At 39.8% G+C, this 25,172-nt stretch overlaps 1 protein-coding gene across 1 annotated transcript in view; it reads left to right on the top strand.

The window, feature by feature from the left end:
* Positions 1-1,360: 1,360 nt before the first annotated feature.
* LOC109400126 (uncharacterized) overlaps positions 1,361-25,172 on the top strand; it is a 195,983-nt gene continuing 172,171 nt past the window's right edge. The window contains exons 1-2 of the mRNA XM_062846218.1: positions 1,361-1,635; positions 10,941-11,125. Of these exons, the coding sequence (XP_062702202.1) occupies positions 1,444-1,635; positions 10,941-11,125 (377 nt within the window). The 5' untranslated portion in view covers positions 1,361-1,443. The remainder of the gene's footprint in view (positions 1,636-10,940; positions 11,126-25,172) is intronic.

Here is a 25,172-nt window from a genome sequence, read left to right on the forward strand (position 1 = left end):
TGGAATTGATTAAGTTATAGTGAAATGTGCCCAAAATACCGGTCACTGCCCAAGTGGCTCGCTACCCTACGACTTCACAATTTTTCTCGTTTTGAGTTTGCCGAAAACAATCGCACCAAATCAGCAGCTAGAGCAATTGTTCTTCATCGCCGTTTCACTTCGACAGATTCACTTGTTGAACCAAGCTTCAATACAAAGCACTTTGGCAGCTCAAAGTTTGTTTCTGCTTCAGAAAGCAGCAAAAGCTGTCCAATTAAGCAAATCAATCGCTTTTTCTCGTCGGTTAAATGTTTGTTTACGGTTGTCTTCACCTAAAGAGGATGTAAGCAAATGTGTGCGTGGGTTTTCTGCATGAAACATCGTATTTCACTACGACAGAGAAGGATTTCTAAATTGCACTGTCTGTGATGACGTATTATGATGTGGTGAGCAAAAATATTGATAGAAATATTTTGGTCGTTATTCTAAAGTACATCCATCTCAATTTAAAAGATTTCTGCTCAATCGTACTTGGAACACATGATTTGATTTGGATTGCAAAGAATTTTACCGACTTACCGACAAGAATTTACTTTTCGAATAGACATCTACGGTCAAATCATAATTTTTCGCCATCCTATGTACCATAGTAACAGAAGGTATGCCGGGAATTGAATTCAGGTTGTGTCCAATATAGACGTGGACTAGATGACTAGATTATTACTCAACCATATTATTTTAAAGAGATGGTAGTTGTTTTACAATACGTTTTACATGACATGAAAGCAATTTATGAATTAGCATTGAAACCAAATTGGCCATGAGGCATTGGGCGAAGTGCCAGAATAAAATCAATCATTATTGGTCGGTGTTTGTTATGACTGGAATGAGATAAAAAACCTTATGAGGACTAGTCGAGAAAAGAAGTTAACATGGATGATTACTTTCTAAACGAGCCTCAATAGCAGACTAAGTTTGGAATAATCCAAAATTATCTCGATAATTTTATACCACGATGGTAAAAGTCCTCAAATAACTATCCTCTCTCTCTCTCTCTTCTCTTCTCTTCTTAGCGTAACGTCCTCACTGGGACAAAGCCTGCTTCTCAGCTTCTATGAGCACTTCCACAGTTATTAACTGAGAGCTTCCTCTGCCAATGACCATTTTGCATGTGTATATCGTGTGGCAGGCACGAAGATACTCTATGCCCAAGGAAGTCAAGGAAATTTCCTTTATGAAAAGATCCTGGACCGACCAGGAATCGAACCCGTCACCCTCAGCATGGTCATGCTGAATACCCGTGCGTTTACCGCCTCGGCTATATGGGCCCAAAAATCCTATTGCACATGAATTCCCAAACATCACGTAGTAGACAAGTTCTAATTCATCGCATTTTTATCTTTTCTCTTCCTACAGGACGGCACCCGGGGGCACCTGGAGGGCCTGGCGTCCGTCTACTGCGAGATGCTGATGGCCCCTTTTGGGGAGGTCCTGTCGGCGCTGGAGGACGCCCGGTTACGGGCGTGGTCCGAGCGGAGTCCCCACAGTTCTTCCGGTGGAAGCGGAGTGCATCGGGCTGGCCACCGGGGGAACTCATGCCACGGTGGTCTGCCCAACAGCCACAGCCAGCCGATCTACGTGCCCGGGAAGTACTCGGTAAGTGCAGAACAGGCTTAATACAGCTACATATGTGAATGTTTTTCCACCAACTGTTGCGGCACTGCTGCGACTCTGATTATAGGTTTCGAGGAGCAAAAGTAAACATTTGACCGCGAAATGACTTCAATTATAGCGTGCGAGCTTTTGGTGATCTCGTAGGGGGTCCTACCCGAATGGGAATGGAAAGCAAAACTGAAATTGAATTGGCAATCTAACTAGCGTTATTGTTAAGCACAATCCTTGAGTGGGATTTCAATCAAGCTTTTAAGTATACCCGTCGTGCAAGCAACTTTATACCCTCTAATGAGAATTCATCCTTTTTCTGATTTTTGAAATACTTGTAGTTTTGAAGTACTTGTAGATGGACCAAATTTGTAATTGTTTTATGACCAATTTCTAATTTGGTAACACTTCAAACGGCCTCCCAGTCGGGACTTCACTGCCGAAGCAGAGCTGTCTCTCAACTCAATTTGATGGTGAGCTGAAAATTAGTTGGTGCACCGTTTTTGATTTTCTGCGAATGAAATTAATTTCCCTCGGTGGTCTTGGCGGCGGTGTTGGTCGGACTCACTGAATTCAACAGACTCCAGGCCAGTAGGAGGAAGACACGTAGACGCAAGTAAAGCAATGGGGATTTGCGGGGAATGAGAGCAAGCAACCAGAAGAAACGGACGGTCGAGCACATTCGAATGAGCATTTATTTGTTTTCGGACGCTTTGAAGCCGGCCGGGCATGGCCGGGATGAAAAGAAATGAACACACAGAAAAGCCCCCGGGGACGTTGTTTGACCGAATGGGGAGTCGCTTTTCGGGGGATGCTGTTGTTAATGCAAACTTTTTTCGGTGCTTTTGTGTTTGTTTCCCGAGGGAAATTGAAGTTATGCACTGAGAATGCTTTGTGTTTTCTCAGTGAATTGTCAGATTTTAAATTGAATTACCATGCTCTCCAGACAATTTAATTATTGGTTACAGTTTTCTCTTATTATCTTAAGACTTCTGTATCGCCCTGGGCTTGGATTATATATATTACAAGAAACATTGATTTTAGTCATACAATCGATATGCTTTGCAGTCATGATTGGAATAGGTAAATCCATCGTTGCTTTAATCAGTCTAGTCAGCTTCCCAGGAAAGCCGTTTTCATGATTCTCCATAGCTCTGCGCGGTCGATACTGTCGTATGCCGCCTAGTATTCACGGTATTTCTAGAGGATTTGCCGTACGGTGAAGATCTGGTCCGTTGTCGACCGGCCGTCGATGAAGCCGGCTCGATATCTTCCCACAAACTCATTCGTTTTAGGTGACAGACGACGGAAGATGATCTGGGATAGCACTTTGTAGGCAGCATTCAAAATTGTGATCGCCCTGAAGTTCTCACATTCCAAATGGTTGCCTTTCTTGTGAATGGGGCAGATTACCCCTTCCTTCCACTCCTCCGGTAGCTGTTCGGTTTCCCAGATCCTGACTATCAGCCGATGCAGACAGGTGGCCAACTTTTCTGGGCCCATCTTGATGAGTTCAGCTGCGATACCATCATTACCAGCTGCTTTTTGCCTTTCTCGTACACTAAGTGTACTGGAAAGGCTATATGTTCACTCCAAAAATGACTTTTTGATAGAAGGCCCGGAGAGTCGAGTCACTTATACCAATCAACTAAGTTCGATAGATTGAGGGAATGTCTGTGTGTGAATGTATGTGTGTTAGTATGGGACAAACATCAAATTCTCGCTCCAGTCGACTTTTTTGATTCCATTTAGGTCCCATATGAACTGTGCAAAATTTCAGCGCGATCGGTGAAACTATAATTTAGCGCAAGCGGTTCAAAGTTTTCATAGGATTTACTATGGGAAAAGTTACTCTTTCAGATAAAAAATCCCATAGGTCGCCCTTTGTCTCCTTAATTCAAATCGATCAACGCTTCTTGTAGAAAAATCCTTTATGAAACTTTCCTTCGAAGACCGCAAAACGATTGGATGCTTGTGGAAAAAGTTATTGATTTATTACCGATTAGTGATCCAACGAACGGCTTTTTGTTTTGTTTAATTAGCAGCACTGCAGCTGCTGCCTTGGCTGCTGCTGTTTCTGGGGGTAGTGATGCCTCCCGCCACCCAATGCAATAACGGCAGCAGCAGTGCTGCTGATAAAACAAAACAAAAAGCCGTTCGTTGGATCATTAATCGGTAATAAATCAATAACTTTTTCCACAAGCATCCAATCGTTTTGCGGTCTTCGAAGGAAAGTTTCACAAAGGGTTTTTCTACAAGAAGCGTTGATCGATTTGAATTAAGGATACAAAGAGTGACCTCTGGGATTTTTTGTTTGAAAGTGTAACTTTTCTCATAGTAAATCCTATGCAAACTTTAAACCGCTTGCGCTAAATTATAGTTTCACCGATCGCGCTGAAATTTTGTACAGTTCATATGGGACCTAAATGGGATCTAAAAAGTCAACTGGAGCGAGGATTTATTTTTTCCATACAAGCGTGTCCCATACTAATGTGTGTGTGTGTGTGTGTGTGTGTGTGTGTGTGTGTGTGTGTGTGTGTGTGTGTGTGTGTGTGTGTGTGTGTGTGTGTGTGTGTGTGTGTGTGTGTGTGTGTGTGTGTGTGTGTGTGTGTGTGTGTGTGTGTGTGTGTGTGTGTGTGTGTGTGTGTGTGTTTTCCTTCTAAACCATAGGGGGATAAAAAAACACACACACACACACACACACACACACATGTGTGTGTGTGTATGTGTGTGTGTGTATGTGTGTGTGAGTATGTGTGTGTACAAAATAAACTCACATCACTTTTTGGCAGTAAACCTCAACCGATTTTTATGAACGACGGTTCATTCGACGCGGAATCTGGTCCCATTTAGGTGTTCCGGATCGGTACCCCAGGGAGGGGCCAGGTATAAAAATGCTACAAAACCATGCATGCGACATATCAGACCGCGGCTTTTTCGATAACCTGACGAACGGTAAGCAGGAAAATACTCTCAGTCCATATCTGAACCAGTAGTATTCCGGAATCGGGTCCGTATGTCCCGCCGGTGGTGGCCAAATATAAAAGTGAGCCAAATCCATGCATGCGACACGTCAAATAGCGGCTTTTTCGATAACCTGATGAATAGTGAGCAGAAAAATAGCCTTTGACCCAGCAGAGACTAGTGGTAGTGTTCCGGAACCGGTTCCGGGTGCCCCGCCGGAAGTGGCCAAATATAAAATTGAACCAAACCCATGCATGCGACACATCTCTATAGATAACCTGATGAACTATTAGCAATAAAATGGAATCAAGACTATATTTAGGAAACCAGTAGTATTCCGGAACCGGTTCCGTGTGTCCCGCCGGAAGTGGTCAAATGTAGATGGGAACCAAACCCTTGACCAAACCCATGCATGCAACACATCAAATAGCGGCTTTTTCGATAACCTGGTGAACAGTAAGCAGGAAAATGGCCAACAGAGACTACCGGTAGTGCTCTAGAACCAGTTCCGGATGTCCCGCCGGAAGTGATAAAATTGTCAATGCATGCAACACATCAAATCGCGGCTCTTAAGATAACCTGATGAACGGTAACAAGAAAATGGTTTCAAACCATATTTGAGATAACCAGTAATATTCCGGAACCGATTCCGGGTATCTTGCTGGAAGTGTCATGCATACGTAATATCAAACTACGGATTTTTCGATAACCTGATGAACGGTTTACAAAAAAATAGTCTCAGGTCACATTAGAGACTACCGGTAGAACCCGTATTGTATGTTCCGCCAAAATGACCAAAATCCATGCATGCACATCAATTTTCGGATTTTCAGAAAACCTGTTGAACAGTTAGCAAGAGACTAGTCTCAGACCATATTTGAGACAATAGGTACAGTCTTGGAACCGGTTCCGGGTATCTCACAGGAAGTGGTAAAAACAGTGAAAATAATCAATGCAAGCCATAAATATGTGTAAGAGAACAAAATCTTGACAAAACTGATGCAGGCTCATCAAATCACATTTTCTCATATTCTTGATGTGTAAATATACAGTAGAATGGGGGTTCCATGAGAAAATTGAAATTTAATCGCATCAACCTCGAGCAAAGCTTTTAAATTCCCTTTTGCGTCTAAAATTGCTGCGCAAAATTTTGATCCGACTGATTCCTCCTCGCGCTCTGTGATATGGTTCTAATTTGAATTGGATTCAGTACGAAAAATTTCACTTGCTTCCATTTTTTGATCAATTTTTTTGATCTTAGAAACCAATGATAATAAAATATAGCCAGAAGTGTGCAGGAAAAAGTTTATCGAAGACTGTAAAGTGATTTTTGGTTGTGAAATAAAATATATTTAAGCTTGTTTTTATCGTCTTGATATTGATGATATTTCAGTAATAATAGTAAAGGTGGTCACGCAGTCAACTAAGAGATCTGATATTTTTCAGCTCTGCCTATACATTGAACACCGGAAATATGTGCCATCAGTAACTCGATGATGGCTTGGATTCTTGCTTTTATAAATAAATTATTCGCAGGATTCAGGATGCTTACGTCGACGGAAAGATCATGAGTACATATTCGACGAGAAAGGCACTATCACCACTAGGTCGATTAATCCGGGTTTTGGTTTTGGCATCCTTAACTTCCCTCAACGTGGGAGTTGGTTCATTTCCGTCCTCCGCTGCACTGACGTCGTTGTTTCCTCCGTTGCCGTGGTCCCCCGTGCCTACGTTCTCCACGCCATTCAAGTGCTGATCGAAGTACTGCTTCCACCTTTCGACCACCTCACGTCCGTCCCTCAGGAGGCCTCCGTTTTTATCCCTGCATATTTCGGCTCGCGGCACGAAACCGTTGCGGGATGCGTTGAGCTTCTGATATATGTGGGCCGAATATTGAGGACATTTTTTCAACCTGTACCCAAATCTTGGCTCTTAGCTTGTTGCTCATCGACAACAGCATATGAGAACTGATGACATCAAGTCCAAGATTGTGAAACAAAATGTCGACCTATCTCAGCAGCCTTCTCAACAGAGATAATCTAGCGACCGGCGGAGCTAGGGTAATTGTTCCCTCCGTTGTCGTAGTACCTATTGTTGCGGTATTGAGCACTTTTTCGACTGAAATGTTACCAAAAAACATTTTCAATAGATGTATCATGCTCTAGTTATGAGATTGCACCATTTGTGTGCTTACAATTTGTCCAAAAACCTACTTAAAAATATATATTTTCCCTAATATTGTTGCTGCTGTGTTCCTGAACTATCCTCCGAAATCCGATATGAATTCAATGGGATACCGCAACAATAGGAACTAAAACTTTACCCAATGCCCAATGTTGATGCAAGCGATTTATTATCGAAAACAGTGAAAAACGATAGCTGTCATCTTTTTCTAAGCAAATATGCATAGAAAACTATCGACTAACGTTTTGAAACCCTTCATTAGGTAGTAAGATCAATTTTATGGCACAAATGTCCCAAATGGAGGATAACGTGCCTCTGGAGCCGGCCTTCTGATACCGGATGTTGTTGGAAAAATCTTTTATTCGGAGTCCCACCAATCTGTCCTGAATGATTTCTGTTTTTCTGTTCACATATTTTTTTAAAGAAAACTGCTCAGAATGCTGGTACTACCTTCGAGTGCTGTTGCGCAGTCGAATAAGATCTTTAGTGAGTGTATCAATGGTTAGAGTGGTGCTTACCTGCCTCGTCAGTGAGACGCATCGCTCTTGGCATATTACCGGCTGGGAGACGTTGATGTTGTTCATCACGTAAATGTCCATCGGGCATTGGCCCATCTTCGGGGATGGACCGAGTCAACCGGATGGGAATGTTTGAACCCAGGATGTTGTAATGGCGTGGCCTTCCTCCAAGCCTATGCCCCAAATAATGCCGTTTTTGTTCCACCGAGGATTCTGCGAAGGACGCTCTTTGTGTCTGCTTAAGGCTTGCTTGGGACAGTAGGCCACTATGTGGACTATTCCACTCCAATGGCCTCAATCAATTCTAGTTGCAGACTCGACCAAAGGCGACAGTTCAGGGGATTTCATGGGGTGCTGCAGGGGTGCTCCAGGGTATTATAAGTTCATTCCAGAAGTTTTCAAGGGGTTACACAGACATTCCAGGGACTTTCATGAGCGTTTCAGGGCGTTCCAGAAGTGTTCCAGGGGACGTCAGAGAAGGGTCAAGAACATTTCAAGCGCATTCAGAAAAGTTCCAGGTGCGTTTCAGACATGTTCCACAGGTGTTCTAGGGGTCGATGACTGTTGTGATGCATGACCATGCATCGAAGCCATGAATCTGTATCTGATGCAGCGTTCGTCAGATGTGGACGCAGTGAAGCTGCATCACTCGGAAACTCCATGAAAGAAGATGCCACTGCTGTGATCGACCTGGAAAAGTTGCAGAACAATAACTACCAGCGCGCATGAGAGCCTGCAGGAAAGGTTTGACAACTAGAGGCTAATCTTGGAATGGTACATTTTGGGCATTCTGAATCAGAAAAAGATGACCAGGAAGCTGTCGAATTACTTCCAAAGCCTCATCAATGTGTATTTCCGCGACGTGTGAATAATTTTATCAAGATCAATCAACCGCTTTCAGGGATGCTCGAGCCCGATAGCTTCAATCGATCAGACAGATATTCCCGAATACGAGCAGACAATAGAGTTCTTGAAGCAATGTTGTGCTGTTCTGGGAATATACGATAAGAGTTCATCTATCGTATCCCCGAGTTCTTAAGTTTTCTAGTCCAAGTTCATGCCTTCCAAGACATCGCACGCAACGACAATGACGTCAGAGTATGTAAGGAGTTTCTGCTTCGGTCTACCCCAGAACTACAAATGTTCTCGCTTCCGGAAGCTATCCGTAAATCAGCGACATTGTTTAGAATGTGAGAAACTCGAATTGAATTCCACTGTTGCGCTGATGACCACCGAAGTGAAACGCAGCCGATATCTGCAGTGCAGCCGGTGAACTTTTCGCTGTCCAGCTACATTCGTCCACCTGGTCCCAAGCAGCACACATGTCACAAAGGAGTATCAACAGCGCAGGTTTTTGGTTGTACTGGAGTAATTTTCAAGTTATTCTACCTTTGGGTTAGAATAACATGAATGTAGTTCCTGTACAACCAAAAACCTGCGCTGTCGACACTCCTTTGTGACATGTGTGTTGATTGGGGTACTATAGTGGTCAACGTAACCACTAGAAATGGCCAAGTTCACCGTGTACGAACCTTGATGAATTCCGGATAGCAGATTTTCGTCATCGTTAGTCATAATCAACGGAGTTACGTGAACACTCTCAGTAACTAAACTGTCATTATCACAAGGAATGTCGCTGAAGCAGCGTAGTGTGTGGTGGAGTAGACCAACCTCTGTGTAACTGACTATAAACCAATAGCGATTGCAGATTGTCCTGAATGTGAGATTCGCAAGCTGAGAGAAGCGAACATCGCCAATCTAGTCATAGGACCAGAGCCAGTTTTTGAACGGTTCAGTTCAGTCTGCAAATTGTAACATGTTTTGGCATAGATAGGTGGCTTGATTCGTCCGTCTATTTCGACCGCAGAAAGAGCAGAGAACGCTACTCAGTAGCCTGACCGTTCAAGACATGCGTAGAGCAGAAATTTTCATCGTTCTTGTTCTTCACTGCAGGAGGAGGTCCAGAATATTCAATGAGGCGATTTTCCGAAACAAATTGCCAGTACTGCTTAGGGCCAATTTCTTCACCTCGGCTTAACTGGTAAGCCAGGCTTACCAATATAGATAAACCTGGTTTAACGCTTAAGCCAGGGTGAAGAAATCGCCCCTTAGTGTCCATCCTTGGCATTAAGTAAAGCTATTCAGCCTAATGAGCCATTCGGCCTAGTGACTGTTCAGACCTGATGTATTTCGGCCTAACGCACTTTGACCTGATGACTCAGCACCAGTGATGTCGGATGATTTTGTCAAAAATCTGTTCCCCACACAAAAATAAAATAGCCTCTCTTGTCCAAAAACCTGAATTTCATATCTGAAAATCTGTACGGATGCTCAAACATCTGTATTCTGCAGCAAAACAAACTGCTTGGTGACTAGGTATGCGCAGTGCGAGAGTAAGTCTCGGTTTCAAATAAAAACAATTCGCTCTTACTTGTGGTTATTGGGCACAAACGCGGGTGTGTTGCGGATTGGCATCTAAGCCGAAAGACAGATGGTTCGTGAAAAAATGAATGTTCATGGTGCGGGATCGAGTTCAGTTTGGCTTTCTTTTCCGCAGAATCATTACCTGTTCTGTGGCTTGGTTGGTTAAAACACCGGTCTAGCGAATACGGAGTCGTAGGTTCGAATCCCATCAGAACACGATTTTTTTCACAAGTTCATCTCTCAATTTGTCAATTAGCAACATTATATGCCTTCTAACTACAAGTTTTTCTGAATACAGATAAATCTGTAAATATGGCATCACTGCTCAGCACCGAACTTGATACCGCATTCAGTGAAACTGATCATTCCGGGAAATTTGTCCCTCCGAGAAGTATACCACCCTTTAGAGTTTGTAACTGCGTGTAACGTCATAAGGCTCAAAAGGGGGCATCCACAAATAACGTCACGCTCATAGGGGCGACGGAGGCTACCGGAAGTGTGACAAGCAATGTATTAGGTATATGAAAAACCCGTAAGAAAAGTGGGGGGTGGGGGTTTCTAAAATTCCAATTTCACGTGACGTACTAAATGGATGTCCCTAGACCTCAGAGAAAACAAAAGAAGTACATACTAACTCTATTTTATATCACATTAACTATTTTATGGTAATTTTCCGCAAAGAAATCTTCCCGTGCTCTTCTCTCAATTCACACTAAGCAAGACATTTAAACTGCAAAACATCCCTTTCGAACAATGCACCTGGGGGCTACAGGTCTTCAAAAGCGATGAAAACACATGTGCATACCATTTTATAAATACCACTCCCGGGATGGTCCTCACTGGGCATATAAAACAAAACAAGAAATAAATAAGTGCATATCTCCGACGTCCGCATGGAAAGACAAAAAGCACGGGTAACGTTTAATTGCTATAATTAAATTGGAAATAAACATACAAAGCGAAACAAGCATCTTTTTGTGGAAGTGTAGCTGAATATAGGAAGAATATTTGTGTTTTAGTTTTATTTCTCCGCTAAATCGATGGCCAGCTTTCAAATCGATCTCTCGAGAGATCTGGCATGCGAAACTTTAGTCGAGCTTCTCGTGCCCCCTTCAATTGAGCTTGGCGGTAGCCATAACAGTTTAACGAACATAATTTGACCAGTGTTAGTATTATAGCGTGCTCTTTCCACTTCTTTTATCTTTTCAGCCATCCAGCTGTCTCTCGGACAAGGAGGAGGACGAAATTTATGGCTTCGGTTATGGAGTCTTTGCCCCAAGGGTTGCCAGGACGACTCTGCAACAGCAGCAGCAGCAACAACAGCAACAATCCCAGCAACAACAATCACAAAATGCCACCAATGTACCTGCGAACAGTGCTGGCGGACAGCAAAGGTGAGTTGGGTATATATAGTGGGGAAATTTCAAGAAACAATACTGAGAGATGGAATCACTATTCCTGGAATTCCATTTCACAGAATGTCATTTCTGCGAGTATCATTTTATTGGAATGACACTTCTCACATTTCTCAGAAACATCAATCCCTCGGAATGCTACTTTCAATATTTTTAAACAAAAAAGGAATTATTTTCATCTTAAAGGAAATGGGATTCCGTAAAATGTGATACCATATTCGGAAAACTATTTGAAAAAAGAAATCACTTATGATCGGCCTAAACGTTTCATTCAAAACTAAAAATAACAAATTGACCAACACATTTCAATTAAACCAAGTTCAAATTGAAATGTGTTGTTTCTTTCGATCCTAAATTAATGCAGTAAGTTGCCCAAAACATCACAATGAATATGATACCCGAAACCGTATTTTATCATAATCTTCGTTAATATCGCCCGAGCTTCTATCTGTCCCATATTCAATAGAGCACCACACCGCCGCCGTCGTCGTTGCCCAGAAAACACCGATATTCTATCCCGCATCTCGACAGGCCCCAAAAACAAACCTCCAACGAACCATAAAGGCATAAAACATCGATAAATTCTCCCCGGTGCCAGTTGATCACTTTCTGTCCTTCTCGGTGCCTAATTTATGGCTTTCGACCTAGGTACCTACCGAAGAACGACCCTCGACGGCCGATATCCTCCCCTTCACTCGGCGACGGCGACGTCTCATCCCGATACCGATACCGAAACCGAACCGGAACTGTTGACTATCAATGCCGCCATGACAACAACCGCCGACGCCAACTTGCATGGATTCCGGTGGCGTGGCATATGTGAAAATGTGCGAGGATTTGGCCGGAAAATTGCGGCTAAGGGTTTTTGCGACTATGAGGTAGTTGATTGTGTGCAGAGATTCCTTTTCGGGAATTTGTTGTTCGGGGTTGACAATCACAAGTCCCTTCAGAAAGTCCTCCAGAGGATCTTCAATGAATCCCTGCACAGATTTCTCAAGGAATTCATCCAGAGATTCCTCCAGAGATTCCCCCAGAAATTCTATTCATTTTTAAAGGGATTTCTCCTCTTATTCCTACAAGATTTTTTTTCCTTTTTTCAGGTATTCTCCATAAATTTCTCCAAAGATTTCTCCAGGAATTCCTGTTGTAATTCCTAAAGAAATTCCAGGAGAAATTCCTGGAGAAATTCCTGGAGAAATTCCTGGAGGAATCTCTGGAGGAGTTCCGGTATGAATCCATGGAAGAATTCCTAAAAGAATCCATGTAGATATTCCTGGAGGAATCTCTGGAGGTATTCCTGAAGATATCTCTAAAGTAATTCATGAACGATTTCCTGGAGAAATTCCTAGAGGAATTCCTGGAGGTGTTCCTGAAGGAGATCCTGGTGTAATCTCTGGAGGAATTCCTGGAGTAATCCCTGGGAAAACTCCTGAAATAATTTTTGGAGGAATTCCTGGAGAAGCTCCAAGAATAATTGCTGGAGTAATCTCTGGAGGAGTTCCGGTATGAATCCATGGAAGAATTCCTAAAAGAATCCATGTAGATATTCTTGGAGAAATCCTGGAAGTTCTTGAAAGAATTGTTACGGGTATAAATATTTGTTACAATTATAAGATAGAATAATTGTTAAATGTGTTATAAATTCTATATTCGTGCGTTCTTTGTGTTATATGTTTTATTTTAATTTGTAAATATTCACCGAGTTTCAATACACATTTATAGGGTTCTGGAAAAATAGAGGCCCATGAAATGCAATCCCACTTCGATTGCCAACTTTCAGGCCATTTCGGGCAGCGGTCAAGTACTAGACATGTAAACCTTTCCCTGCCACGGACTTCAAGTTGTTGAGCTTAAGTATCGAACCCCGAAACGGAAAGCCCGATTAGGATTAGTTTTCCTAGACAAAACCAAGCTATGAACACAGCAACAAATGCTGTGAACTAAAAGGCATGCTGCCAACTAAAATACAATTCCAGGATGACTGATGGACCCAAACCAATAAATGAAACCTCGTCATCCTGTGATCGGAAGGAGTTATCCATCTGGATAACGGAGCACATATATGTTATGTGTTGTGCTGCGTCAATTTGTGATGTTCCGAATTTGTGCATTTGTAAGGTTCTATATGTCGTGATATGTTAATCCTTTATAATAATTAATTTCTTTTATTTTTGTAACACGTGTCACCGCTGCCCGAAATGGCATGAAAGTTGGCAATCGAAGTGGGATTGCATTTCATGGGCCTCTATTTTTCCAAAACCCTATAAATGCGTATTAAAACTCGGTGAATATTTACAAATTAAAATAAAACATATAATACAAAGAACGCACGAATATAGAATTTATAACACATTTAACAATTATTCTATCTTATAATTGTAACAAATATTTATACTCATAACAGAATCTCTGAAGGAATTTTTAGAAAATCTCCGGAGACATCCCTGGCGGAATAAGTGAAAGAATCCCTGGATGCATTCCGGCAGAAGCTGATGAGCGAATTCCTGAGGAATCTCTGGTGGAATATCCGGAGCATTCTTGCAGGGATCCTTGCATGTATTTCCGGAGAGATTCTTTAAGGATTACTAGGATGAATCCTGGGGAAATCCCAGATGAATAATGTGCAGTTATTTCTGGAGGAATTCCTCAAAGAATCGCTGGAAGAATTATTGAAAGAATGCATGAAGGAATTTCTGGAGTAATACCTTGAGGAAACCCTGAAGGAGTTCCTATTGGAATACCTGGAGAATTTCTTGGAATTATCAGGGGGAATTCCTGGAAAAAATCTGAAGGAATTCCTGGGAGATTTTTTTGAAGAATTTGAGACGGAGTTTCTGAAGTAATCCCTGGAGAAGTTCTTCTAAAAAAAATCTGGAAAATTTTGATTTGATCTGCTTAAGTATTTCCTTAAGAAATTTACGGGGGCATTCATAAAGAAGTGCTTCAAAGATCTTCTGGTAAAATTGTTTAAAGATTTTCAGAAGAAAATAACCGAGGAATTCTCTAGAGGTGATACACAAATTATGTTACGCAAAAATCCCCCTTTTTCAACCCCCTCTCCGCCCATGTCGCATTTTTTTATGGGATCTCAATATTTTTTGTCGTCGCGCTCTGAAAAACTCTCCTACCTGTATTAACGAGATTAGCCTTAGGCTTGTTCATCTCGGGAATGAGTTTAGCTGTTAGTACACAGGGTCAAATATTTTTCCAAAAAGAAACTAATGTTCATATTCAAACATCTTGTTTAACTCTATCGAATTTTCATTAGTGTCAAACTAATCTTGTTTCTTGAGTCCTTTCCTTGCCAAATATTTGACTGTATACTTCAGACCTTTCCTCCGAATGCGTTTTATTCCGGCATTTTTTTTTTTCTTGCGAAGGTTCTATCAAGAATTTCAATGCAATTTAATGCTTCTCGTCATGTATCAGGATTCTTCTGAACATTTATTTGAAAATTACCTTAAATACTCCTCCAGAATTCTTCAGGCAGTTTATTTACGAACTTCTCCAACAATTCCATATAGAGTTCTTTCGAAATTTTCCTTAGAAACTCCTCAGCATTTTTCTGCCATACTTTGGAGTCTCATGTATTAACTGCCACGGACTTTCCATGAAAAAATCCTCAGGAAATTACTTCAGAAACTTTTCTGGCAATACCTTTGGGAATGCCTCCGGAGAATTCCTTTGACTATTTATTTGGAAATTCCTTCTGCAATGTATTTCGAAATTCTTTCGGTATTTTTAAAAATACTTTCTAAAATTGCTACGGTAATTTCTTTCGTTGGAATTCCTATTACCTGAAGGAGTCGAATGATAATTTCTTTTTAGGAATTCTTCAGACATCTTTTTAAGGAATTCCTCGGGAAATTCATTCCTCCAGCAAGTCCTATAGAAATTCGTTTGGCGATTCCCATGGTAACTTCTTAAAATTGTCCTCCAAGAATTGGTTTAAAAATTACTTCATTGTGTGCTGTAGGGACTCCTCCAAAATTTTATCCAGAAATTCCTTCAGAAATCCTTAAAGTAATTCGTGATATCTTTAGAAATTGTTCAGTCAATTTCATTGAGAATTTAACTTCCAAAATTGACGGAGGAATTCCTTGAAGAATTGCTCAAAGATCTTCTAGAGAAATAGCCTGGGGAATTACAGAAGAAAATTGTGAAGCAATTTCCAAGGGAATTTTCGAATGAACTTCCAAAAGAACTGGAGAAATTTCTCAAGAAACTGAATTTCCAGATGAATTCCTAATGATGTTTTCTGAGGAATTTTTGAACAATATGCCGGAGCGACTCTGAAAAGAGTGTTCGGAGAAGATGCTGAAGTCATCGTCGAACGAATACGGAATTACTGAAGGAATTCCAGAAGAAATTCGTGACAATACTCTTCAAATTTCTTAAATATGTTCCAGATAATCAGAAACTGCTTCTGAAGGTATTTTACTTTTAGGATTTCTGAGGCAACATCTTTATAAACTTTTCTGCATTTATCAAGATTTTTTTTCGGCAATACATCTTTCGGAAATCATACCGTCTACCCCGGTTGGTTTGACCGCATCTAATCTGAACACTTTTTAATTTGACCCCCGTTGATCTGCACATCATTCAAACTAAAAATGGTTCAAACGTCATTTCTCTAAGAGTCTGAGCAATTATTTAAACAATTCCTTAAGGAAATCCATCAAAAATTATCTGAACACTTTCTCCGAAATTTCTAACACTGATTCCTCAGGCTTTTTTTTCTTCAAACATCCATATTATAGTTCCCCCAGGAATGCCTACGACAATTTGTTCAAGAAATATTCAGGTAATGTGTTTTGCATTTCTGCCGATTTTTTTTTTCTGTTCCAGTAATTTTTTTTTCAGAAATTCTGTGGCGATTCTTCCAACAATTTCACTTTCCGTTTCTTTAGAGCTTATCGTCATTTTCAGGATTTTTTACGGCAACTCTTCTGGAAGTTGGATCGGAAATTACCTAAAATACTCCTTCAGAACTTCTTTCAGAAAGTCTTCAGGTAGTTTATTTAAAACCTTCTTGAAAAATTCTATTCAGAGTTCCTTCAAAAATTTTCTTCGGAACTCGCCCGGTAATTTGTTTAAAAATTCCTCAGACAAAATTGGGAATTCCTATAGTAACTGCTCCGGATTTTCCATCACAAGTTCCTCAGAAAATTTCTTTGGAAATTCTTTGTAAATTTCTCCGGTAATACCTGCGGAAATGCCTATGGAAAATTCCTTTAGGATTTCTTTAGAACTCCTTCCGCGATGTATTTGAAGTTTCTTTCGGCATTTTTTTAAGAATACTTTCGGGAATTGCCACTCTTATTTTATTCAGGAATTCCTTCTGAAATCCATTTAGTTTTCAGCCAATTTTATTTAGAATTTAACTGCAGCCTTTTTATGTTTTATATACGGGAATTCCATTCAGAAAATTCATTTTTTGATTCCCCCTCTGATTTCTAAAAAAATCCAGAAAATTTCATTTGATTTAGGAAATTGACAAAAGCATTCCTTGTCTGAGGAATTTAGGAAAAAAATTGCGAACGAATTCACAAAATATTTTCCGAAGGTACTTCTAAATGAACTTCTGGAGAATTTCTTCAAGAAACCGAATTTTCAGAGGAAACCTTAATTATGTTTTCAAAGAAATTGCTTAAGTATTTGGCAGAGGAATTTCTGAAAGAATATCAGAGGAGCAGTTGAAGAAATGGTCAAATACGGAATTGTTGGAATTCCGAATACCTAATAATCTGCGACGAAACTGCTCCTGAAGGTATTTTATTTTGAGCCTTGGAGAGCAGTTTCTTTAGAATATCCCTGTGCGTTTTTCTGCTCACTTATTAAGATTTTCTCAGATTTTATTTTTTGCGCAAATACATCTTAACGAAATTTCATACAAATATAACAAAAATAATCTCTTGCAACTGTATTTGTAATTTCACCGGATTTTTTAGGAAGTCCATCAGAAATTCCTTTGAGAAATACTCCAACAACGGCAATTCTCTTAAAAAAATACTCAAAAAATATCTAAACAATTTCTCCGCATTTTTTTACAGTAATTCACCAAGAATTTTTCCTTAATGAATACATCCTACAATTTCTTAAGCAGTTCGTCCGACGTGCCTTTCAGGAATTCTTCAAATATATGTTTTAAATTTTCTCCGAATTTTCCGGAATTTTTTAGCATTTTTGACGGTGAAGAATTTATCATGCATTTTTTTAGTACTTCTCGATATTTTTCTGAAAATTTTCCGGCAAGTCTTCTGGGCATTTGTTTGGAAATTACCTCAAATACTACTTCGGAACTAGTTTCGGGAATTATTCAGGCAATTTCTCTACAATTCTATTTAGAGTTCCTTCGAAATTTTGATCTCTCTTGGATTTTTTTTACAAACTTGGGAAATCCTCCGGTTTTTTCATCAAAACTTTCACAGGAAATTACTTGAGAAATTCTTTGAAAATTTATCGGGCAATACCTGCAGGAATGCCTTCTGAAAATTTTCTTGACCACTTTTTTAGAAATTTCTTCCGCGGCTTATATAGAAATTCTTACAGCATTTTTTGTTATTCTATTATCTCAACGAACTTTGGAAATTCTTACAGCGTTTTGTAGAAATACTTCCGAGAATTGCTACGGTAATATCTCCAGGAATTCTTACGACCTGAAGAATTTCATGGAGTTTTAGGATATTTTTTGTTTAGAAATTCCTCTGGATACTTTTTTAGACGTCCCAGAAATTTAATGAGGCATTCCTCCAACGATTCTTGTTGAAATTTCTTTGGATATTTTCGAACTACATAGCTTCATCCAACTGTCCTTCAGGAATTGGTTTAGAAATTACTACGATAAGTGGTGAAATTTTTCCAAATTTTTTTTTCAGGGAATTCATCAGTAAAACCTTATAGTAATTATCAAATTATTTTGAAATTTGTCAGGATATTTCATTTGGAATTTAACTGAAACATTTCTAGAGTTTTTCTTCAGGAATATCTTTTAAATTCCCTTCTACAATTTCTCTATTAGGCTAACACAAGCTTCGATTTTCTCTTATGTCATCCCCCCCCCCACGCTATGTCTGAACCAGCAGATTATAAAAATTGAATGTACATCGGGTTTCTTTCCATAAAGCATCAGTATTCAAGCTATATTTTCATTTGCAGAAGGTTTTAAAATATTCTATCGGTGAAAATTTTTCCATACATTTTGTATGTGAGAGAAATTGACCGAAAATGAGGATTACAAGAAAATTTGTATGAAAAATGGTCAAAAAGATGGAACAATCAAAATTTCCCCGATAGAATATTTTGAAACCTTCTGCAAATGAAAATATAGCTTGAATACTGATGTTTTATGGAAAGAAACCCGATGTACATTCAATTTTTATAATCTGTTGGTTCAGATATAGCGTGCCCCCCCCCCCCTCGGAAAAATTTTATTGGAATTTGAGGGGGAGGGGGCACAAATAAATTATTTAAGAAATTTTTAAATTTTTAAGTGGAATTAGAGTTGTCGATGAGTTTGACGGTTTTTCCTAATTGTTCGGGTATTTTTTTTTTTCAACAAATTCATATATTATTTATCATCCCCCCTCTAGAAAAGTCAACGAGCAAAGTGACAAGAGAAGAAAATGAGATTTGTTCCGGCCTTATTTTTCCATTAATATTTCGCTTTTCGTCTTTTTTCAAGATTTTTATCCTCAATTCTTCTTGGAATTTGTTCCGAAATTAACTAAATTACTCGGACAGATTTTTCACAAAAAATACCCAATAATTCCATTTATTTCTTTCTAATTTTTCTCCCCCGGAAATTTTTTTAAAAAATACTTTGAAAAGCATGTAAATGCTCCGGATTTTCAATTAGAAGATCCACAGGAAATAACTTGAGATTTTTTTTGGAAGTTCAATGAGCCATTCCTGTAGGAATGCCTGCCTCAAATTCCTTCGACTATTTATCTAGAAATTACTTCCTTTTTTTCAGTTGTTCCTTTCAGAAATGCTTTTAGTGATTTGATTATTTTTTTAAGACATTTTTCGGGCAATTTTATTTGGGAATAAACTGCAACTTTTTCATATTTTTTTTCGGGAACTCCTTCAAGAATTTTTGATGTTTTTTTCAGGAATCATTTTTGATTTCTTTACTGAATTTTCCTGGTACTTAATTTATGAATTTCTCCAGATTTTTTGTCAGAAATTCTTCCGGAAAATCCTCAGACAATTCTTAACAAATCTCTTATTTTTAATCCGACTGTTTTATGATTCTTGGAGGTAAATCCATTATGAGAGTAATCTTGAGATTTCTAAAGATTCTTCCTAAAACTTCTCTAGAAATTTCTCCGCAAATTTCTTTAAGAATCTTCAAATCCTTAAGATATTTTTGGAAAAATTTCTAAAATTATTTCCAGAGGAATATCGATTGTATAACATTTCGCCGAAAACCATTTCGCGGAATTCCTTTTCGCGGTGTAACATTTCGCGGAATGACATTTCGCAGAATGTACCATTTCGCGGAATGCACCGTTTCGCCGAAAACCATTTGGCAGAATGTACCGTTTCGCGGAAAATCGTTAATAAGAGAGAAAATTTTAACTGATCGAGATACAACATCATGATAATATTGGAAATACTAATCAACAAGTGTAAAATGAAATGTTTCCCATCAACACAGACACAAACGTTACACTTTCAACACTTTCGAGTCGCGGACACATAATCGCTCAATACTGAAACTACAGTAGACGTTCGATAACTGCAACATATTTACGTTTCACTTAGCGAACAAAATTCGATAACTGTAACGTCAGACAGGCATCAACAACCCATCAATTGACGTTAAATGAACGCAAAATTCATTCGACCGTTCATTTGGGCTAACTTGAAGCACCGTTTCGATGGATAGCGGTGCGATAACTGCAAATTTGTTGCACTTACCAGACTTGCAGTTAAAAAGCATTGCAGTTAAACCGTTTGCACCGACCGAACGTTTCCTGTACTGAGTTTGGCCAACCATGAACTAGGTTGCGGTAGGGTGTGAACGTCTAACCCAAACAAAACTGATATGAGTGTCACGAGTGGTCAGTTAGCCAACTATCAAAGTTTCAAATTGGCAGTTAAATTGGGATTATTACAGTGTAACACAGTGTATTACAGTCTGCTTATCTGTGATATCAATATTTCAATTTTTGTTACAGTAAACTTTGAAAGAACAGCCTCTTTATTAAAGAAGGGAAATTCTCTGATAATATAAATTTAGCAGTTCTTATACCAACAAAAAGTTCAATCAATAAGGGTGAAAGTGTGGAGGCTGAGTAGCAGGTTCAGATCCAGAATTATGATGCTGGTTCATTAGGCCGGAGGACATTAGACTGAATGAACATAAGATCGAATAATCATTGGGGTGTTAGACCAAATGGATAATAGGCCTTGAAAGATCTGCTTATAGTTATAAGAAAAAAAAACCTTAGAAGAATTAGTTAGGTACTGGGTCACCAAACAATTGATTGATTGATTGATTTGTCTTTATTAAAGAGACTTTCAGCCCTTGGCTTACTAAACAACACTGTAGTACTGCAGCTTATAAATAAACAACCTATTCTTAAAAAGAAGGAAGGATCTCAGATATAGATATCTGTTTGCTCACCAGCAAGTGTTATGTGAAATGACAGCCTATTTAAAGAAGAATAACAAATCTCAAACGGAGTTAGCAGTGAGACCGCCAGTAAATAAAATAACAATACAACTCGAAAGAACAGCTCCTGGTTTAAAGAAGGGTAACGACAGTAGGATCAAGCCTATCCTAGCTTCTAAAAAACTCACTCAGATGAAGTCAGACGTATGATTGCCAGCCAAAAGTTGAACAATGTAACTTGAAAGAACAGCCTATTATCGAAAGAAGGTAAAATATTCTATGAAGTTATCAATTTGTTCGCCGAAAACTGCACAATACTTGAACAGCCTTTGACAGGACGAATTGAAAGTTAGCCGTTGTTTTTACCTTTTCCAACAATTTTTGCCAAAAACTAGTTTAACAATGAAACTAGAAAGAATAGTCTATGTTTTAAAGATGGTAAAATTTATGATTTTTTTTTGTTTTTTTTTTAATGTGTATTTTAACTTGAATGCTAATTCTACACTCATTTATGAATTGAATATCAGCAGTTTCAGCGCCAAAAACCATTTTAGCAATGATACTAGAAAGAACAGCCTATATTTAAAAGAAGGAAAAATTGATGGGTAAAATATCAGTAGATTCAGCAGCAATAAAGTATCTTCGTGCCTGTCACATGATACACACATGCAGAATGGTCATTTGCAGAAGAAGCTCTCAGTTAATAACTGTGGAAGTGTTCATAGAACAGCTGAGAAGCAGGCTTTGCCTCAGTGGGGACGTAACGGCAAGAAGAAGACCCAATGACCATTCGGCCTGATGACCATTCGGCCTAGTGGCCATTCGGCTTAATGATCATTCGGCATAATGACCATTCGGCCTGATGACCTTCGGCCGAATGGCCTGACACCTTTGATAAAAAGAAGGTATACGATGAAACATTTAGCAATTCTTTCGCCAAACAACAACGTGGATAGAACAGTCATATTTTAAAGAAGGAAAAAAACTCTGATGTTGCTAGCAACATAAACGCTTGAAAGTTCAATCTGTTTATGTGACAACGATGGCTTGTTGGTCATTACGCCTAATGTCCATTCGCTCTTATTTCCACTTATTTTGATCTAATGACAGTCGGCCTAGTGTCCTTTGGCCTGACATTCAGAATTCTTAAGAACAGCTTAGCTTAAAGAAGGCAAATTTTTTTTCCAGAAAAGTATCATATTTACAACAATAATCACAGAGCTATGGTGATAATGATTGCGTATGAATCGGTGTAGGGGCGAGTAAAGTTTAGCAGAGAAAATAATTATATGCAAAATATTAAATTCCGCGAAATGGTATTCCGCGAAACAGTACATTCCGCGAAAAGTCATTCCGCGAAATGGTATTCGGCGAAATGGTTCATTCCGCGAAATGTTACACCGCGAAAAAAAATTCCGCGAAATGGTTTTCGGTGAAATGGTATACAACCGTCTGAAAGTCTTGGAATTTCTAAAGATTTTTCAATTGACATTCCTAAAAAAAAATGTTGGAACAATTTCTTAGAAATTTTCCGTTGGAGGTCCTAGAGAAATTTCTAAAGAATGTCTTCAACAAAATGAATGGAATTTTATACAAATGTTTGAAAGAATCCCTGAAAACCAAAAATAAAAAAAAAACAAACTTTTTTTTGAAATTGCAGAAGTTGATACGCTATGAAATAGCTGGTGTTTGCATCAAAATTTAAAAAAAAAATCCACAAATATTGTCATCACATACATATGCCTAAGAATGCAAACATGAAGTAAATGATTAATAGAACCCAAGCTAGGTTGAACTACTCTTCTAAGATGTCATCTCACCGTTTTGCACTTCAGTCAGCCATTTAGCTTCTCTTTTTAGAAATGCTGATCCTATTTATGGGGGTGCGAATGTGCTTCTCTATGGTCGCCATAAATATCCTGCAGAACATTTTCGTGCCTCATGTCGCCGCCAATGGGATTCCTCCGCATTTTAAACATGCGACCGGAGGAGGGAGCCATATGGAACAACAGCGGAACGACGACCATAGAATAAATAGTCAATGAGGCCGCCAATTGGCCATTAGGGTCGCCGTCGGTTGTTCTTTTGTTTGTCGTTTTCGGAGGCGCCATCCCAGCCGGTCCCAGCCAGCCATGGACCATGGACCGCCGCCGCCACCGCCGTGAACAGTATCGATTAAATTTCAATAAATTATTCATATTTTATTACGCCATACATGTTTTATCGGGAAAATATTATTATTGCCAACAACGGGGCCGTTGTCGCGCGCGTTTCCGATGCCCTCGGAAAAAGGGACGAAATACATATAAAAAAAACGACAAATGGCCGCGCGACGTCGACAATGGTATGGCACGCAAAGTCGAAATCGAAATGTGTTTGTCGAACATTTTGGCAAATGGCAATGCTATAGAACGAGCGCGAGTGTGTTTGATTGTGTGCAGTGAAAAGTCGGCAAATCATTATGTGCAGTACGTGTTATGTTCTGCGGAATTTGCTGGAAATGTTCTCTGTATTGACAGCAACGGCCTGTGGCAACATGCGGCACGGAATGGGGAATCGATTTGGATTCAGAGAATGCATTGTAAAACTGTTCATCCGGTTGATTCTTTTATCAGAATCAAAAGAATGAACCGTTTAGAATGACTCAAAAAATGAACAATAAACATAATCACAGTTGTAATAATCCATTTCGTGATGGATCAAAATTATTGAAATAGCCGACCATTTTCAAAAATTACAACGGAAACTACAGCCTTCGGATGACTAAGGTGATGTTTATCCTCATCCGAGAGGATCTATGGCAATTCATTAATGGCAAGATCCACATTAGGGCAACTTGAAACGCAAGCAGCTAGAGATAAAACGAGTTGTGTAGGATGAACTGCGCTGTGAACAACCCGTGGAGTTCGAAAAGGCGTTGACTGAGGAGCTACGACTGAATTATGAAAAGGGAGCGGAGCGTGAGCGGAAGAAATTGGAAAGTCAAAGACGACAGCTTGAAGGAAAGCAAGCGTTGTTTTAGAAAAAAGCCCGAAGAAGAAAAGTCTCGAGCTCGTGCTGATTCGATTCGACAATTGAGAGACAAAAACCTAGCGGAGAAATACCGGATTCTTAATTCTCAAAAGCGAAGCTAGAAAGTGTTGTGTTGCGTTGCTTGGTAACGGAGTAATTCGTAGAGTGCATACTGGACGTTGCCATGTTGAAAACTTCAATACTCTTATACCAATTATTTATGGATAGATATTTGGGAACGAACAGCTATCTAATCGGAAGTTGGAGAAGAAAAGACACAAAAACTTCCATTGCCGGCCACGCCCATCTTCTGCGTCATGAGGGTAGGAAAGGATATGATGGTATAGCGGGTGTATCAACCCCAATCCGAACTGAGCAGTGTGGGAATGGACAAAGATCAGGAGCGGTCAAACTGGATGCGTCATCGAGAAGAATCACGCAGAATGCTGTTGGGATTAGCGGACAAGTACAAGTAGTACAGTAGTACAGAGTAAATCTGTCCAGGAAGGATACACTGGTGTTTACACCTCAACAGAGCTAGGAGAGAAACACCTCGAGGACCGAGTACTTGTTCCTACAATTCCATACGCGAGTACTCCAAACAACCAAATCGACAAGTTAGGGTTTGGCGTCCACCGCTTCATGAGACGGGCAATTCCTTTCTTCAACTTGCCACTTTGATCATAACATCTGTCTACAGTTTCTGAAGAAAGTCCTCCATCAGCGCATCAAATTCAGGAGAGATCAAATCTAGGGCCAGCTTAAGTTGCCTGGCTCGAAAGATGCTACCGAAGGATTTCTTAGTTCTTTTCCGGTTGCCAGGATGACTGGCCAGTTTAAATAAGTACTCCAATGTGGGGAACCTAATCCGCCTACAGCGTTGCCTACGAGGATGATGCATGTAGGGTAAAGTGTTGACAAAACAGACAGTTCGCAAGGGATGTTCTACGTCAGCTATTCGAGTGAAGATCATCAGCTACATGATCTTATGAAATAGCCTCATTGAGTAACAAGCTCGGCTCGAGTCGAAAAACAGGAGGGCACATGACTGAGGGTTTCGAAATCGCATTTCTTTGGAGGAGGGTTGATGTCAGTTTTCCTAGCAGTTATGCCATGGCTTTCAGTTGCGTAAAGAGCATTGAACAAATGATCTAGAAATCACCGGAACTAGTAGAGCGAGTGCACGATCTTGTCAAAACTAACTTGAAAAAGGCGACGTGCGCATAGCAACACGGGATGACTGACTATAGATCAAGCTCGAGCATGGTACTCGCCACTGGAACTAGCAATCAACCCGAAGAAGCCACAAACGCTTCACCTATTTTGGAATGCCACCGCTCAGATGAGTGGTGTGACAAATAACTCGATGATTCTGCCACGTCTAGGTCTCTT

This window comes from Aedes albopictus, chromosome 1 (genome assembly GCF_035046485.1).
Source record: "Aedes albopictus strain Foshan chromosome 1, AalbF5, whole genome shotgun sequence".
NCBI classification, from domain to species: Eukaryota; Metazoa; Arthropoda; class Insecta; order Diptera; family Culicidae; genus Aedes; species Aedes albopictus.